The sequence below is a fragment of the Heterocephalus glaber genome, unplaced genomic scaffold, assembly GCF_053883595.1.
Source record: "Heterocephalus glaber isolate CG9 unplaced genomic scaffold, H.glaber_assembly_v1.0 deba00001504, whole genome shotgun sequence".
In the NCBI taxonomy this organism is placed as follows: Eukaryota; Metazoa; Chordata; class Mammalia; order Rodentia; family Bathyergidae; genus Heterocephalus; species Heterocephalus glaber.
This window is the reverse complement of record NW_028258324.1, coordinates 31,122,243-31,140,776: the sequence shown is the minus strand read 5'-3', so window position 1 is coordinate 31,140,776 and position 18,534 is coordinate 31,122,243. Positions and strand designations below refer to the sequence as shown.

The following is an 18,534-nucleotide window of genomic DNA, read 5'->3' as shown; positions in this document are numbered from 1 at the left end:
GAAGCAGCGGTTGGGATGGTGACCCAAAAGCCCTTCCCTGGGGGCCAGGAGCGGTGGGAGGGATGGTGGCCCGGAAGCCCATTCCTCTGGGCCAGGAGCAGCGGGACAGAAGGTGGCCCAAAAGCCCTTTCCTCTGGGCTGGGAGCAGCAGGAGGGATGGTGACCGGGAAGCCACTTCCTCTGGACCAGGAGCAGTGGGACAGTGGCTCAGAAGCCCCTACCTCTGGGCCGGGAGCAGCAGGACTCAGTACCTTGGTGTGGTGGTCTGGTGTCCTCTGCGTCTCTGTAGTGTGGAACCAGGTGGCTGCCTGTCTGCAGCAGAGTGATTCGGCGTCTTCCACGTGACTCGGGACCTCGGTAGGGCATGCACAGACCTGCCTGTCTGCAGTGGGGTGATTCGGCATCTTTCGCATGACTCGGGACCTCGGTAGGGCATGGGCAGACCTGCCTATCTGCAACGGGGTGATTAAGCATCTTCCGTGTGACTCTGGACCTCGGTAAGGCCAAGGTCAGCATTTTCTTTGGAGCAAACAGGAGTATGTGCTCAGGTCCTCCATGATTTGTTGTTATTTCTTGGTAAGATGAGTGTGTATTTGTTCTTTTTTTTCCCCACCAATCAAGGAAAAGAAGAATGGAAGGGCTCCCAGACTGATCAACCAAAAAGACTAGAGAATTTAAAGTTAAAAATTACATAGGACATATATATATATATAATCCAAGGTCACTATGGCTTCATAAAGCACTAAGTTACACTGGATACCCAAACACTTTCAACTTGCCAGAGCTTACTCACTTGGTGAAAATAAGCTGCTTATTGAAGTCTAGTGGTGATTCTCCACGTTCCTTTTCTCAAAATCTCAAGTGGGAAGGGGATGCAGAATAAAATTATATCAAAAGACCCAATTACTTACTCTCAGCGCCTTTCTATCAACTTAACAAAACCAGGGTCATTCCTGAATTGTAAATCACCTAGAAGTTTTGCCAATAGGGAAAAGCAACAATTTGAAAGTCTGAAGTTCTGGGAATGAAAAATACGCCAGGGTACAGAAATAGTGTCTCTGTAACCAGAGGGCACAGGCTCTCTCCAGCCCCAATTCATCCACAGGGAAAGTTCCTGAGACATGGCTTTCCTTAAACTATAAGCCACCAAAGAACATGGGTTTCAAAGAGGCAGAGAAGTGTGCAATCAAAGACCAGACAAATGAGATCAAGATGTGGACAGCATCACTGTTTGGAGAATAATAGTAAATTGAATACTGTATTTGAAAAGAAAAGGTAGAAGACAATATTACATTTGACAAAATCTTACACTAAACTTAAAAATGTGTCAAGTAATGCACCAGTGACTTTTAATACATTTGTTCAAAAACTGATCTCTTTGCTCTTCTGTCATTAAACTTAATTCTATAATGCTCAGCAAAGATTCTGGATCTCAAGAAATAGCAAGTAGTTGACTTCATGAAGGTAGCATCAGGTCTATTAATATAACAGAAAATCAGAAAATCAGAGTAGGGCTTGAGGCTTCCACTCTCCTATCATCTGTGCCACATCTCATACACACAGCCAAGGTTCCTGAATGAACTGAAATTATTTCAGTATAGAGCTGAAGCTGAGAGTACAAACAACAAACAGATAGATAATCAAATCTATAAGAATAAACTGTGGTGGTTTTATGACTTGGAGATAAGCATGTATTTCTTCATTTTCAGGCAGCCTTCACCAGCCAGCCAATTCCTGATTTAGAGTTCTTGCTGGTTCTTAATATATCTCTCAAACTACCATTGCATAAAATGCTTACTATGCACCAAGGACAGTTCTCTCCATGCATGGAAACCTCACAGCTCTGCAAGGAAAATATTACTATCCTAGTTTACCAGTAAAAAATAGAGACACAGAAAAAGCCTGACATTCTCTGCCTGCCTACCCTCCAATCCTTAGCTCTTAACTGCCACCATAATACAATAACCTCTAAAACTTCTTTATAAATTTCTGAGTTGATATCTACAGCTACTCTTGCCTTAAATCAAACTCCTCCTCCTGCATAGCCCCAAACCTCATTCGTTTCCCAGCTTCTGCTGCAGTGAAAGCTAAATGATCAACAGGGCTATAATGCTGGCCACTTAGCCTATGAATTAGTCCTGACATTTCTTCCATAAACAAATTCCTCTTTTACTTGTGGCTGTCTCTGACTTGTATCCCCTGTGGATCACTGACCTCGAGCCCAGATTTATTCATTCTCTATCCCCAAATGAGCCTGAGATGCAGTTCTTATGTATCTACCAACAATCAGAAGGGGAAATGAGGTTAACACATGAAAAGCTAATGACACAGAAGTAGAAAGAGAATAACTTTAGGATAAGAGGGCAATTCTATACTTAATCTTAGCCAAAAGGCGAGAAGCGATGAGAGGGCAATTTTATAAAGGTATTTCATGAAAGACAAACTATTTCAAAAGTAGACTATTTAATAAAATACTGGGGAGCAGACCAGACCAACAGTAGTTAACAGTTAAGAGCCTGGGAATGGGGAACAAAGCAGCTGTCAGTTTTAATTATTACAACTAATTTGTTAATGGGGTGGCTCTATTTGTATCACTTCTATAATTAAATTTTGAATTTTAAACAAACTAATTTGAAACAAAATAATGACTAAGGATGGAGAATTAATGAAAAGAACCAACCATCTATTTAACTGATGAAATAGTATGTGAGCCTTAAAATGGTATGGAAGGAAGTTCAATGACTTGGAAAGATGTAACACTGTTCAGAGAAAAGATATGAAACTTCAGATCTAATGACATGAAAAGATAACTACAACATTTTTAAAGAAAAAACTGGTCATGAAACTATTTCTATATCACATTCTCTATATATGTACATTTTTATAAAAAGACCGAAAAATTTATGAAACAAATTCTCAACAGTGATTTGAGGGAAAGAGTTCAACTAAGTTGAATTTTCTCCTTACCTACTGGTTTTCTGATTTTCCTACAATTAACATGTCTTGACTTTGAAATTAAATGATCATTTTCAATAAGAAAAACTAAAATCTGTTTAGCATTCTCTCTCACAAAAAGAAATAAAATAAATAGGGGAGACAATGGAATTATTTAAGATGTCAAAGTACCTGTATTGGGCCGGGGATTTAGCTCAGTGGTTCCGCTCCCTGCTTCACAAGCGCAAGGTCCTGAGTTCCATCCCCGTACCAAAAAACAAAACAAAACAAAAAAAAAAAACCACCTGTATTTATTTGGTTTTGCCCAAAAGAAAAGCTAGGGAAATAAGAGACAACCACCAGGTACAGAGGAGAAATGAAGACACTAAGGTAAAGGGAGGAAATAAGAAAGATTTTTGAGTCAAATCCAAACCAAGCAAAGGCTTATAAGTCAGTGTTGAAAATGAGTGATGACAGACAGATCTGCAAGTATAAGAGATAAAGGAGGAAGCAAGGGCCAGAGCGAGAGTGACCGAGATGACCCATTGCACATAGTGTAGGCATGACTCAAGGAGGTGTTGAGGAAGGCAGGCAGAAACAATCCACAACACCTCTCCTCTCACACACACAGAAAAAGAACACATCTTTGTAAGGGTGTTGTCAATACCTTAGCTGCTATTTTCTTTTTGTTTGTTATTTTTGTAAAATGGCAGGTAAATAGGAATAACAAAATTCAAGACAGTAAATTATATGAAAAAATAATGACACTGCAATTACTTTCTTAAACTTATAATAAAAATCTAACCTGACCAAAGCCTGTTTCAGAAAAGTGGATGATAAAGTAAATGTTTTACATTTAATGTACAAAGCACATAAGAGTTTCACTGGACAGGAATTATTTTACTGTACACAGGTCTGAGAAATAAGCACATAATGGCCCTTCTTCTTTCATTTACCTATGTATCAAACTTTATTGACACCACTTACATTGATTTTATTCCTCCTTTCCTGCCTTTCTAATCCATCTGATTTTTCACATCCCACAGACAGAACTTTCCTGATGTTGAATTCACTGCTCTCTAAGATTTCTGTGTCATTCACTTTGGCACTGTCTCCTACATTCTTTCAAAACCATCAGTTAGGCATTTCATTTCTATTTGTCTTTTATACTGTATTCTAAGTTTCTATAGTGAAGGCTTGTTTTATTGGCCCCGTCTACCACAGTGCCAGAACACAAATGTTTTGGGAGTTAGTTAGATTTAGTGTTCTTCAAACTACAAGTTATAACCTTTTAGGGAATGGCAAGAGAAAGTCCACGAACCTCCAATTATTATCTATCAAAATATAACAAAGCAGAAAGGCTAAAAACAGAAAATACCATAATATATTCCAAATAGCAAGGGTAGCTTCTGCTTTGTCAAACTTAAGTTCAAGATAAACACACACACACACACACACACCCCCAACCCAAACACAAGCACTGGGCCACAATTCTGATTTCATTTAAACAATTATAATTTCTTGTCGTAAGCCACAGTTTGCAGACCATGGCTGGAATGACCATTCCATGATGTGTAAATTTACATACATCAGTCATGTCACTTAACATACTCCCACAGATTTCTACAAGAAAAGCTGTTCTTACAGCTTTTGCAAAAGAAGTTGCCCAAAGTGGCTGGCCACGTTTCATAATACATCAGGAGGGGTCAAAGCTGACTGGGAAAGAGCTGGGCAGCCACTGGTCCCGTGACAACGTATGTTTGAGTTCTCCTGTTAAGGGAGGAAAAGTAGCTGAGCCACGCAGATCCTCTTTCTCCAGACACTAAGCTGGGTAGTTCCACAGAGAGCTGACAGTTAACAGGAGGGTGGGACAGGGCCATGCAAGGTAACATCAAGTCTAAATTCCTTGTGATCTCAGCAACTCTAAGTACCAGGAGCTCTCAGGGTAACAACAGGCATGCTTTTCAAAAGGGAAAATAAGCCAATCCATGCAAGAGGAGAAGAGCGGTAACAGGCAGTTACTCAAGTGACATTACTGGCAGAGAACCAAAGGGAAACATACTTCTCTCCTGCCAGAGCCCTAGACACATGTGTCCATTATCTGAGGAATGTCAGAGGCTCTGTTCCAGGTAACCTTGAGATCCTAACCAAGATCGGAAGACAGAAGCCATATTCAACATCTATGTCTAAGCTGCCCCCGCATAAAGCTGCCCTCAGGCTATATTCATAAAGACTACATATACTGTATTTGAAAACACTCAGTACAATCCCTGGGACAAAATGAGTCCCCTGCAAATATCAATAAAACAATAATTTAATGGTGTGCAAACTAATCAAAATTATGATTATCCAAAGAAGACAGGTTTCCTGCAAGCCAAGGACCACCTGCTCATATTGAGACTTTGAACCCACATGGATAAAAAGAGTTTGCTGCCCTGCTGGGCAGACCACAACCATATACCTTTGCATACCACTACTAGAAGCAGTTTCTTGGCATCTAAACTGGAAATTGCTCCATTTTTGTGTTACTACAGTTTACTGCCAGAGTTTATTTTCTACATCAAATGGGGAATTAATGTACAAATTTCTGTTACTTATAGTAATACTTTGCTGCATAGATATCCCTTAATTTTATACTCCTTATCTATTCAAATAATAGAAATACAGAAAATAAATGTCCTAATACTCTTAAGACAGATGTTATGGTTTATATCTAGATGTCTCCCAGTGCCTCATTTGCTCATAGGCGGGGCTTCTGAAAGGTCACTGGATTATGAGGGTAGTGTGGCTGTCCTGCTGTTAAAGGTGGCGTCTGGTCACTGTGGACATGACCTGGAAGCATGTATCTCCTTTTCCAGCCGTTCTCCTGACCCTCTCTTTGTGCTTCCTAGCTGCCACACCCTGAGTGGCTTTCCCTTCCTCTGCACCAGACCTTTCCACTGTTTCCCGACCACACAAGGAATGAAACGTCGAAACCTGAGCCAAAATAAACCTTCCCTCCTTTAAATTGTGCATGTTGGGTTATTGTGTCTCAGTAATGAGGAAAGTAACTAAGACAAAAGAGTACAGACCAATCATCTAGAAAAATCAGCAGGCTCTATGTAAGTCCTCCAGATAAATCTACAAAATTTAAGTAATAAATTCTTAAGGGCTAATTCCATATTTTAAAATTCTATAGTAATTCTGATAGTGATTGATACTCTGAAATCGTGGAGGCCGGCGGTTGTGTGGATCTGCCCCTGAGAAACAGTCCCAACAAGGACACCCCACAAGAGAACACCTTAAGGTCAAGAGGGCAAATACAAAAATCTGCTAAGATGAAATCCATAACCTAAAGCTCAGTATTTTAAAGCTTTTTCCCACAGTTACATAGAACTCCTCAAAAGAGTGGAACCTTCTCTTCCTTTACCTAAGTATTCCATATTTCTATAGACTGCTATTTTTTGCAAATGTATCCCATTCATCTCCCCAAAGGACACATACCTAGTTGAGAACAAGCCTGTAATTTAATCTGATTTCAGAGTAACAGCTTGGTAGTCATCAGCCTATATGACAAATTCCTATTTTTCAAATCTTTCTTTCTCCTCCTCCAAGTTCCAGAAAGTCTCCCAAAGGCAAACTGTATGTGCCTTAAGTGCCAAGCCCAGAACAGAAGAGGCTGAGGTCGTAATTCTAGATCTCACATTACACTGGCCACGACAAAGAGCTGAAGAAATCTCAGTACTCTGATGAAAATAGAAAAACTGACCGAAGAGCTTAAACTCTGTAAGTACACTGAAGAAATTCAAAATGATTTAAGAACAATGATAAAGCCACATGTTGGCAAGTGCCAAAGAAGGGAATGGTGAAGGATGACTATATTAGGTGTGGAAAATATGCCAGTGTGCTTCAGCTTCTACTGCTGTAGCCTGAACTCTTTCTTCAAAGGTACACGGTATTTCAAGGTGACAGAAATTCCACAAACACGCCCCGTGGCAAATAAACGGGGTCAGGGCACGGCTAGCAAGTGTGGTTTTGGTGCTGCCACCGAAGTTAGCAAAACAAACACTAGTTTTGCAACATCATCTCTTAGTATGAGAGCAGTACTGTATGTATTGTGTGTGTGATGGGGGGGCTAAGATGAAAAACAAAAAGCAACACACACAAAAAAAAAACTCTAGTAAAAAAACCTACCTAGAAGAGACAGTAAATACTTCTGGGATCCTGCCAGAGGATCGATCTTTTGGACAAACTTGAAGCTCACTTTTCATCCCAGACTTAGTCGGCTGCACACCTGGCACTAACTGGTAACAAGTACCTAGTGTTCTTTCCCTGACTAACACAATCAATGTTTTTCTTCAAACCCACAAACTTTTCCCAGAGATCTAAGAACTGTTGGCTTAGTCCTCAAGCTGCCAATTTAGGTGAGTCACTGGGCAATTCACCTATGTGCAGCAGGTTCCTCGTCTCTGGGCACAGTTCCAGATAATCATCTTTAGAGGTCAGAAACAACTCGGGTTCAAAATCTCAAATCCCTTCCACATATAACCAACCCCAAACTGGGAACTATTACTACCTAAGTTATTTCAAATGTATTTGTGTTCTTGGAGGCCTGAAGCACAGCTCAGTTATTGTCCCAGGAGTGAAGAAATCCTGTATTTCCAATAAGAATAGATCTACATACTCTGACAATCAAGTGAACAAAGAAAAAGCTTGTCCTCATCCTATGAGATCAAGGAGCTCGGGTTGCACCCTGACAGGGAGAACATTCCATATCTATATGTGGAGCCTGTTGGCAGAGGCACCACTGCTAAACAGTCACTCTTAATTTGATTTAATCCTACTAGAGAAGTCTATGGTAGCCTAAATATTTATCGTTCTAGTCCCAAAGAAATGTCTCTCTTATACAGTCCTGCCTGTCCTTTATTCAGAGATGATCACAACACTACAATTAAACCTGATCCAACACTGTAAATTCGAACCACCTGTCACTTGTGTGTCTAAGCAGTGTCCTACCTAGCACTGTCCAATGAAACCAAAAGAGACATATAAACAAATATACTCAGATAAATTACACTACAGAATGAAAACCTAAAGACCTTATGTAACAACCACAAATTACCGCAAATTGCAGCACATCAAAAGAGTTTCTGGCATACCGAATGCCTCTTATAGTCAACTGATAAGGAAGTTTCATCAACCCAGCAGGCAGGCAGGTGTTTGCAACAAAGATAAGAGATTTTTTAGAAAATGAAACAATAAACAGTGACTAACCAAACATGCACTCACACATTCCCCTCCTAAGGACAAAGTCAAGGTATGCGCCAAACTGACCCAACACAGTGTCAGAAAACCTCTTGTGCCATTCTTTCTGGCATCAAAGCCTTACTCAAAGAAGTTTTGTATTACAGTCATACATACAAGATTAGGTGGGGCTGTCCCATTAATTTGATATATGAAAAGTTAAGCAAGGAAGGATGATGAAAAAAAAAATATCAATAGCAGAAATCTGAGACATGCCCTCAACGCTGCAGCTCCTCTGTGAGGACAGATCAGGCCATGAGTCCAACACAGAAACAGAAATGCTGATTACTCATAAGAAACACCCTGACATAATCATTCTCAAAGCCTTCTCTTTTTAGGGTCCTAATGGCAATTTAGATAGTTTATGGATAGGCTTCTAAAACTTAATAGCTGCTGTTTGGTAGTATTATATCTACTTTTTGAAAAATTAAAGCAAGTTTCATCTTTTTGATGAGTAGAAAACCCACACCGAAGAACAGAAGCGAACTTCAGGACAGGGACTACCTCTAGGAAGGAAGAGGGAAAAAAGGATAGGAGAGCAGTGGGAGCTGAGCTGGATTTGCCTAAAAAAAAAAGAAGCTGAAGCAAGTATGTTAAATGTTACCATTTATTTAGTCTGGGTTGGTGGGTACGTAGAGATCTATTACCTTTACTTTTTTTTTTTTTTTTTACTTTTCTGCACATGTGAAGTGCTTCATAATAAAATGAGGTAAATTTCAAGTGAAAAGAGGACATAAACAGCAAAGAAAATTTGAGGTGAGACTTAAGCAATGCTATGTGACAAAGTCCGATCATGCTACTTTGATTACGCACAACTGCCAAGCAACACAATAAATACACACAAGCCACTGAGGAACACTCGAATCCAAGATAACACACACTAAAGTTAGAGCCCTTTACATTAAGTTAGAACACTTTACAGTTTTACATTTTATATGAGAGTTCTCTGACATCTATCTTGATACCAAAAGGCGCATCAAAATATTTATCCTTTGTCAAATAAAAATATAAGCACATATTTGAAGCTGTACTGAAGGATATGCACTATTATTTAATTACATGTGCATTTGTTCATCTATGAGGGCCAAACTGCAGAGGGCATAAACGTGGCAGCATGATTTTTAGTGCCGTGAAGCTAAGTTGGATCAGAGTGGAGCTGACACAAAAGTCCACATATCTGCTGAGTGTTCAAAAGCTAACAGAAGGACTTAGGCCTGTGCTAACAAACACAGCTGCTGCCACAGAAAGAACACTCAAAAAACACACAGCGTTCTTTCTCAGATCCTCTATGAAATGGGCCGTACCAACTACTGCATGAATCAAATGACAGTCATCTGACTTTAAAAGAGTCAACATGTTCATTACGGACCTTGTTGCCAGTTTTTTTTAAGTATCTGCTTTAATAAATATGTATAATGAGATCATTAGATTAAGGTATGAGGCGTCCAATACATCAACTTTGTGGGTAGGTGTTACAGCTTACCACATCCAAAAAAATCATAAAAATATCATAGAAACTGCCAAGTTAGCACAGGGACCAAGTCTGGCTCACAAGTGTTTTGCTGGATTAACATAACATGTTTTAAAACTTGAATGCAGTAAGTACTCATAGAAATCTAGATTTCTGTATCAGAAGACCTGTCAACATTGAGCCTTTATACTTAACCGGTTAGAGCAAAGTAGTAGTTCCTCAATTATGGAAGGCCTGTCCTCTACAACACTCACTATTCCTTATCACCAGCACACATGACCATCACATATTCACACCACTTACCCTGCCACTGTAGGCACTGTGATTTGTGGCATAACATTAAGGGCACCACACCTTGGAGGCACTAAAAATAAAAACATTCCCCTTAGGACCAACTTCAAGATGGAGCAAGACAGGAAGAAAGGACTTTGCTTCTAGAATTCTGAATTTTCATGTAGGTCAGAAGAGGTAGAATACGAACCGGAAGTCATCCCCTACCACGCGCGCGCGCACACACACACACACACACACATACTTCCAAGCCCAACACACATAGTTCCTTCTCCTACGCTTGTGAGATAACATGATACATGAGACTTCTGATTCTAAACAATGCTCACTGTAGCTTAAGAGGAAACTACCTCTGCTCTAATATCGCCTAAGGACTCCTGGAGGTGTACTGGCCTGTTTTGATGCAATGTTCCCACTACCCAAGCCAGCCGTGGGAATTCCTTTCAACTTACTAATGCATTAGATTGCTATGCCCAACCTCTGTCTATGACATACTGCAAGCCAGGTGGAAAATAAATTACGACTAAAAATATGTTTGATGCAGAAAATAGAAATTCATTGATACAAAAATAAGTGTCAGATACACGCACACACAATAGACAGAAATGTAATATTCATCAGTGAATATCAAGAAAACATGAATATATCTATATCAAATGAATGTCCAAAAAAGGATAGTAATAAGCTCCCTATTATGCACAATTTACATATAAACATGCACCATATACATACATACAAATGAATATACTTGCATATATAGCCAAATTATGATAAAGCTCGAAATATTACTACATATACACTATATTTTAAAAAAAGGAAAAAAATACAGGAGGAAGTTTCTAGATTTCACAGTACAACAGTCTAAAGGAACTTAATTTTATCAAAACCAACTGCCTGATAAGTGTCAAAGTTCATGTTCTTATTAGAGTCTACAGTTTTGATAAACATTTCACAATCTGAAAGGAAGTCTTTTTCCTTAGGATTATAGGGTTACTGGCAGAAAAAAACCACAGCCACATCTATACATGATTTCCAAAACTTGGTCTTTTCCAGTTAGAAAAGAAGAGAAACACTCACTGCAGAGAGCTGGCTCCACGTAGATCTCAGTGGCTTATGGTGAATCACAATTTTTTCCTCTGACTTCTGTTCTTTGAACTCCGACTCTTCATCAGAGTCAATGTCAAGGGCCTTTTCTTTGTAGTTTTGATATAGGACAGCATTTTCTGCAAGAAAATAAAAAAGCCTGACATATCACTAATTGCCCCCAATCACTACACTACTTCTCCTGAACAACTTTCCAATTTACACATTCTATGGTCTCTGGTGTAACTAACAACAGAAAAAGAGGCTCTGTCATTCAAAAATAATACATGACATTTCAATGGAAGCAAAGTTTCTATATCTATGTCCACTATTCACAAAGGACAGTCGGACATCTGAAATCATTGTTATCTAGGTTAAACTGAGTTCATACACTACATCTCCTTCAAGGTCCGTCACCATTCATCTATCTATTTAGCAAACATTAATTGTATATCTACAATGTGCCAGGGTCTGACAAAAAAATCAGAAAACAAAGATATCTCTCATCTCCTCATGTTCTAACAATTACTGAGACAGTCAAATTCAATTGTGCATTTATTCATTCAACTGACATCTAGAAAATGCCTACTAGGTGCCAGCAACTGCTAGGCACGGGGACTACAAAAATGGATTAAAAATTTTTTTAAATCCCAATCTCTTCATGGAGCTGATATTAAAGTGAGAGAACTTCAATAAATAAACTTTCAACTTTTATGGTACTTCAGATGTGGCTTTGTATCACGAAGGAAAATAGAACATGGAAGCAGGGGTGGGAAATGCTGGAAGGAGGGTATGTGGATTTTTAAAAGGACAGTTTAGGAAGTCCTCAGAGAAGTGACACTTAAAGTGGCACTTTATGTGGTGAGACGGCAGCTAGGGTAAAAAGCATCTCATCAGAGGGGGCACCAAGTACGAAGGCCTTGGCGTACAACTGTGCTTGGTATTGCTGCATGCACAGGGAACAGCAGGGTGGCCAAGTGCCACGAGGGAGGGATCAAAGTATTGAAGATGGAAGGTAGGATAAGTAGAGGGCAGATCACATACAGCCTTGCAACAGTGTCATGAAAAGGACTGATTTTTACTCCAAGTGCAATGACAAGTCACTAAAGGGTTGAGGGTACATTGATTTAATACACATACACACAAATGGAAGGATTTACATACAGGTGCTGAGAACAGACCAGCAGAGTCTAATCTTGTCCAGGAATCTGGGAAGTATCAATGTGGAAAATCTGAGATCTGAAAGTAGAGAAGCTAGAGCTCAAGGAAAGAGCATATGTACAAGCTCTGAAACCAGAGGGAATGCAATACCTTAGAAGAACTATGGCAGGTCAATGTAGCTGGAGCTTGGGCGTGTCTGTCTAGTGGTCAAAAAGTGCAAGGAGGGCTTAGAAAGATGAGCCAAACAGTTTCAATCAAGCAGGGACTTGTAAGGCATGTTAAAAACTGGATTTTTCTCTGAACTTAAAGAACTGGGTTTCTTTCACACTGGAATTGTATTTCGTCCTGAATGCAATGGGGACCCACTGGCAGGAAACACTGACCTCGCACGAGACGCATTTAGGATGCAATTGGGGCAACCAATGCAGACTGATAAGAGACCTATAGACGCATTTAGGATGCAATTGGGGCAACCAATGCAGACTGATAAGAGACCTAGGCTATACAACGTAGCAAGAATTGACTGGTGACCAACTAGATACAGGGCAGAGAAAGGTGTAGAGATGTTTCCTAGGTCTTCAAGTCCCACCAACAGAAAGCATGAGTTGGAACATCAGAAGAGGTAAAGGTTTACTGGGAAAATTATGAGTTTGGTTTGAGACATGCAGTTAGAAACACTTCCCATCTATTAAAGCAAGCCAACACCTACCTCTTCTCTCATCAATTCTAAGTAGGTCTATATGCAAGCAGTTTAGAGTAACACTGAAATCTATGTAAGGCTTTCCTATTCTCTGTTCTGCATGTGAGAAACAGGTATGTAGTCTGAGTTTCCTCCATCTTTCAAGTACTTGGTGGCTGGAACAAATTGTATGCATGACATTGTTAAGATTTTTCATACATTCTCACAAAGGCATGGGTGTCACAGCCCTTCTTTCAGAGGTGATAACTGAATATCAGTGAGGCTAAAGTTCTTGCTCAATATCACTCAACTGATGAGCAGAAGCAGCAGGATAGAAAGTCAGAATCATAGGTTCCCACCACTGGACCAGATTGCTTCCTGAGGTGCATTCTTGATAATCACTGACTGTTAAGAATCCTGTATCTTTTCACAGACATACATGTGAAAAAAGAGGTCATTATATATGAGACAAGACGAGAAAATACACAGAAGTAGCTCTTTATAGAAGGAAATTACATAAAACTAGCTATAGTGAAGGTCTGTCTTACAAGTTAATTTAAACTTTTTCTAAAAAGTTTTAACTCTTGGGCATGGTGGTATACATGTGTGATTCCAGAACTCTAGGAGGGTGAGACAGGAGGACTGCAAGTTCAAGTCCCACTTGGGCAACCTAGCAAGATCCTATCTGAAAATTTAAAAAAATAAAAAGGGCGGGGATGTAGCTCAGTGGGAGAGCATCCTTAGGTTCAATTCCCAGTATATAAAAAAAAATTAACCCTCAGAGACAAAGGTCAAAGAATTAATATAAAATTCCAGGGATATAAAGTAGACACTAAATAGAGGCTCTGTTCAATTCATATTCATGGAGAAGCAGAAAAGTGGACTAATAACCAGACTTGCATTCTGCTGCTGGCTGTGTTACCACCTGTGTGAGAGAGGACAAGTTACAAACCTTACTATTTCTTCAATTATAAAATGAGGGAGATGAAATTATCCTAACTAACTAAAATACTGTATCTGGGTTACTTCTCTATACAGCATTGTTTCCTAAGATTGGTACAATGAATGAATTTTTTAAATTTAAAAATGCTTCAGTGGCAAACTCATTTTTACAGAAATCATATAAGCAGATATCTGTAATCACCCAAAGTGATACTATTTTATAATTCTGGGTGGTTTTATATTAGTTTTAGTTATGGAATGACATGCCTATCTTCTTCACTGTTCATTAAAAGTTGGAAAACCTCAACATTTAAAGTAAGAGAGAAGGACTGGGGATTTAGCTCAGTGGTGCCGTCGCCTGCCTTGCAAGCACAAGGTCCTGAGTTCAATCACTGGTACCTAAATAAATAAATAAATAAATAAATAAATAAATAAATCAGAAAGTAAGAGAGAAGCACCCTCCTTATTCCCAGGACCCTTAAGCCTTATGAGGCCTGCAGCTGGGACTGCTCCTTTCATGCTCTTCCAGTTGGGTGACACTTGACCCATCTATTTACACCAAGTCCACTAATCTGATTAGGGTCTGACCACCTGGTTGAAGCTGCTTTTGTTTTTGAAATCCGTGACAAAAATCCTACATGGGTTACAAATTCTTAAAAGAGTATGTTTTTGCCAGCCAGGAGAGTAATGCTTCCCCAAAGTTTAAACTTAATAAAGAAACTGGAAGTCAGAAATGAAAAAAAAAAAAAGTGGAAATGTGGGGAAAAGACTATTAAGGCAAAGGAAACATGACCAAAGGAAAAATGACTTCAGATCTAAATGCCAGCCTCCAAATGTTTCACTGAAAAGCTAGAGCTTGCTCTTGCTTTCTCTGCTTTTTGAGGGAGATGGGATAGGGCCAAATTAGAGAAGAATTAAAAATCCCAAGACATTAAATGAAAAAGTTAGCAGCTTACAAAAAAACCCACTGATTTTCTTCACTATTGGTTTTACTTGATAAAAATTTTGCTTAGTGCAGAGCTTTGCCCTGTATAATCAGGGACATATTTCTCATCTGAAGTGTTTTTGTTACTGCAGTTGGATTTCAATTTATAAATGATATTCCACATTGAAACAGCAATAAAAGTCTGGAAAATTAAATGCTTACCTTCCCCATCAAATGTTCCTTGTCCTTTCAGCATTTTTTTCTAAGAGACAAGAAAAGCAAAAAGAAGAAAAAGCAAAGCAAACTATGTGTGAATGAGCCAAATAGAAAATACAGCTATTATAAGTAAAAGTACTTTTTTGTTACATTCATTAGATTTCCAGAAGCACACAGCAGATGATTCTTAGAGCAGTTCAGTCATACAACCACTACAATTCACTGAAACAGTGAAATAAAATGTACAATGTCCCGCACACTCCATCAAAATAGAGAATCCTCAGATGTCCAGCAGTTCAACTCATTTCATGACTTGTGATTTAACATCACTGTTAAAGTGAACTTTGCTATACTCGCAGAGTTGGAAAAAACACTTAAAATATTATGTAATGTCTTTTAAAACCATAGGCTCTAAAATAAAACAAGCTTGTTTGTGTATTTATCACATATGTGACATTTATATACACTGGTTCCAATTCTCTGATTAATCAAGAAAAAATGTGACTACCAAAGGAATCTTTGCCCTCTTGCTGAGATCCGTCTTGTTTCTGGGGAAGGCAGCACACTCTAAAATATCCTTCTCTAGTTTTCCCTATTTCTTTATGTCTTACTTGACAGTGTTTTAGCAAGTGCAATTCTGAGGCCTTTTGTCAGCAAACAATACCACCCTATCATACAGTTCTGTGCTACCAATTTCTTAAACGCATAAAATGGGAATAAAATACAATCAAAAGCCATGGTGACGAAAACAAGCAAATATATCTATATATGTCTATATATCTATACATAGATATATATAGATATCTCAAACTGTCTGTCCTTTATGATTCTGGTGATTGATTTTAAAATTCACATTTTATCTGAATGACACCGAGTGTGTGACTGACACTCAAAAAACAATTAGTAATCAAAAGAATCAAAAGGGAAGCCATATTTTTTATATCAGCTGGAATAAAGCTACCACTGACACCTCTAAATAAACACATGCCTACTTGGCCAACAGTCCAGAGTGCAAATCTAACCATGCTTCCCACCTCCTTTCAGCTCCCTGTATTAAAAGCTCCCAGGACTTTTCAGCCAATGCTTAGTTTGCAATACAGTTTTTTCCTTTGCATTCCAAATTTTCCCTGAGCTTATAAAGTTAAAAGTGATAGTTTCACTTCCATCCCTAAGCTTGCATTAAACTCAGTGGTGCCTGCCTGCCAGCTCTACAGAATGGCCAAGCACTTTATGTGCCCAGGTATCAACAGTAGAAGCAGAAGTAAAAGTGAACAACTATTTCTGATTTTTTCTATGTTGCTCCTCTCTCACAACACATTCATTCACTTCTGGCTTAATGAATGGGCAACACTCCTGCCCACTCTTACCTTTATCCTTCCCAGGCTGGAAAACTTTTCCTTGTCTTCCATCACCACTTTCAGGACAGGCTGGGACATCCTGTTCTTCTTCTTGGAGCTGTTAGGGCTGTCAAAATCAAAGCCACTGACCACGGCCCTGCGATAGGATGTGGACCGCAGGCCTCGCCGCAGAGACCCCGGGCTATCCACGTCATTGTCGACCTCCCTCTCTTCCCCTGCCGGACCCAGGGGCGCTCCGAAGCCCTCCACCATGCTGCGTACCTTGAGGAGTCTCTTGTGGGGCTCTACATTCTGACTGTTGGATTTACTTAATTTAATTTCTGAGGCCAGGCTCTTCGGAATGATCTGCTGCTTCCCCACTTTGAGGGCAGCAGGGCTGTTTGTACTCAAAACCACGGAAGGATTTTCGGGTAGTTCGTTCTCCTGTGAGGGCAGCCTTTGGAGGGGGAGGTTTTGTTCCGAAGACTTTTTCTGGGGCACATTACAGAGTCCCGAAGGCCTCCGTTCTGGGTTCTTAGCCGTCTCCGCAGACTGAGAACGGGAGCCAGAGGAATCGTTTTGGGAGGCAAGACCATTGATAGTGGGTGAAGGCAGCCGGCTGGCAGTCACTCCGGTGGGGTCCTCGGGGCTGGAGGGTGCGGGAACAGCAGGAGTCCGCGGGGTGCTCAGCGGAGGCGGCGGGGCAGGCGACGTCACCGTGCCATTCGCCCGAGACTTCGGGGAGCCGCCCGAAGCCGCTTTGGGGACTTGGGGTGACTTGGACCGTCGGGGTCGAGGAGAAGCAGCTCTGTATTCCGGGGAGACCGTCCGCCCATTGGTCACCGCCCACCGATGGGTGCAAAGAAGGAGGGGGCTCTTCTGCACCGTCCTGCCGTCCGACGAGGTGGGCAGCCGGGCGGGAGTCTGCGCCGCCGGCAGCGTCCCCAGCTCCTCCACTGGGAAGTCCGTGATCAGCAACCCGCTGGGGCTCTGGTAGGACTGGGGCCTCGGTTTGCTCCGGCCCAGCAGCTGGGGCTCAGGGGTCGACCGCCTCCGCCATAAAGGGGTTAATCTGTTGCTAGAAAAATCCACTTCGCTCTCGCCGTCCATAGCAGGGCCTCGGGTCAGCCCCTAAGGTTGCCTAGCTGGGAGTAAATTACGGAACCCTTCTCTGAACAACTGGACAAGTCTCGCAGACGCGCCAGCTCCGAGCCCAGCGGTAAACCGGCTGTTGCGCGGGACGCCACAGAGCGCCACTTACCCGCCCTTTCTCGGGCGAAAAGCTGCGCCCCGCGCCGCGCGGGGTCCGGGGAAGAAACCTGGGCTGCTTCCCAGACGGATTAATCCAGACACCTTCGCGTCACTCCCGTGCTCAACGACCACCCGCACGGAACGAGCCCGACGCCAACTCGCTGGGTTCAAGCCGAAGCACAGGAAACTTGGGACGGGTTCAACTTTCTTGGGAAACTCACCGCGGGACGATTCCCTCCGCCGCCATCCAGCCGGCTGCCCCCGTCAAGGGTCCCCGAGCGCTCCCGCTGTTCGGCTCGCAGGCGGCTCCGCCTTCGGAGTTTGCAGAGCCGGGGGCCTACGAGCGCCCACTGCCCCGTGGGTGGCCCGAGTGCGGGATCCAAGCGCCTCAGCTACAGCGCCGGAGAAAGTTGCAGCCGCCCGTGGTGCCGGCTCCGCCCCTGATTTTGGCCCCGCCCCGCCGTGGCTCCGCCCCGCCGTGGCCAGGCGCGGACTCCCCAGGGTCGTTGCCCGCCGGGAGCCTCGGTCTTTCCGTTCCTAGCCTCCAATGAAGCCCACGCGTGCACCTAAATTGGGTGCTGAGCCTGCCAGTGCCTGCTGGGAGCTGCGGGGTGGCGGCAGCGGGACAACGGCGTGGGCAGGAACACTACAGAGGTGCAGTCCGCTTGTCTCCTCCCTGAACTGGAGGTGGAGTAGTGCGTGAAATGCTTGAGCCCTGGCCTCAGCGTTCGGGCGGTTTTAAAACCCATGCCTTTCCTGCGCTGTTTAAAGTGCCTTATATTACAGACAAATAGATCTGCTTGTTTGCGACTGGAATATTTCCGGAGGGAGACACATTGGCAGCTGAGGGGAGGAGAGCTGGTGGTTAGGAAACGGAAGGAGGGAGAATTTTCTTTGAATAATCTTCGGATCTTGCATGCTTTAATCCTTAAGTGTTACCTAGTAAAAATAAATGAACTTT

At 41.7% G+C, this 18,534-nt stretch overlaps 1 protein-coding gene across 1 annotated transcript in view; it reads right to left on the bottom strand.

Moving 5' to 3' along the window:
- The window catches only part of Arhgef26 (Rho guanine nucleotide exchange factor 26), a 131,922-nt gene extending 113,907 nt beyond the window's left edge, over positions 1–18,015 (bottom strand). The window contains exons 1-3 of the mRNA XM_004834482.4: positions 16,353–18,015; positions 14,992–15,031; positions 11,057–11,202 (exon numbers count right to left, since the gene is read on the bottom strand). Of these exons, the coding sequence (XP_004834539.1) occupies positions 11,057–11,202; positions 14,992–15,031; positions 16,353–17,432 (1,266 nt within the window). The 5' untranslated portion in view covers positions 17,433–18,015. The remainder of the gene's footprint in view (positions 1–11,056; positions 11,203–14,991; positions 15,032–16,352) is intronic.
- Between the last annotated feature and the right edge of the window lie 519 nt (positions 18,016–18,534).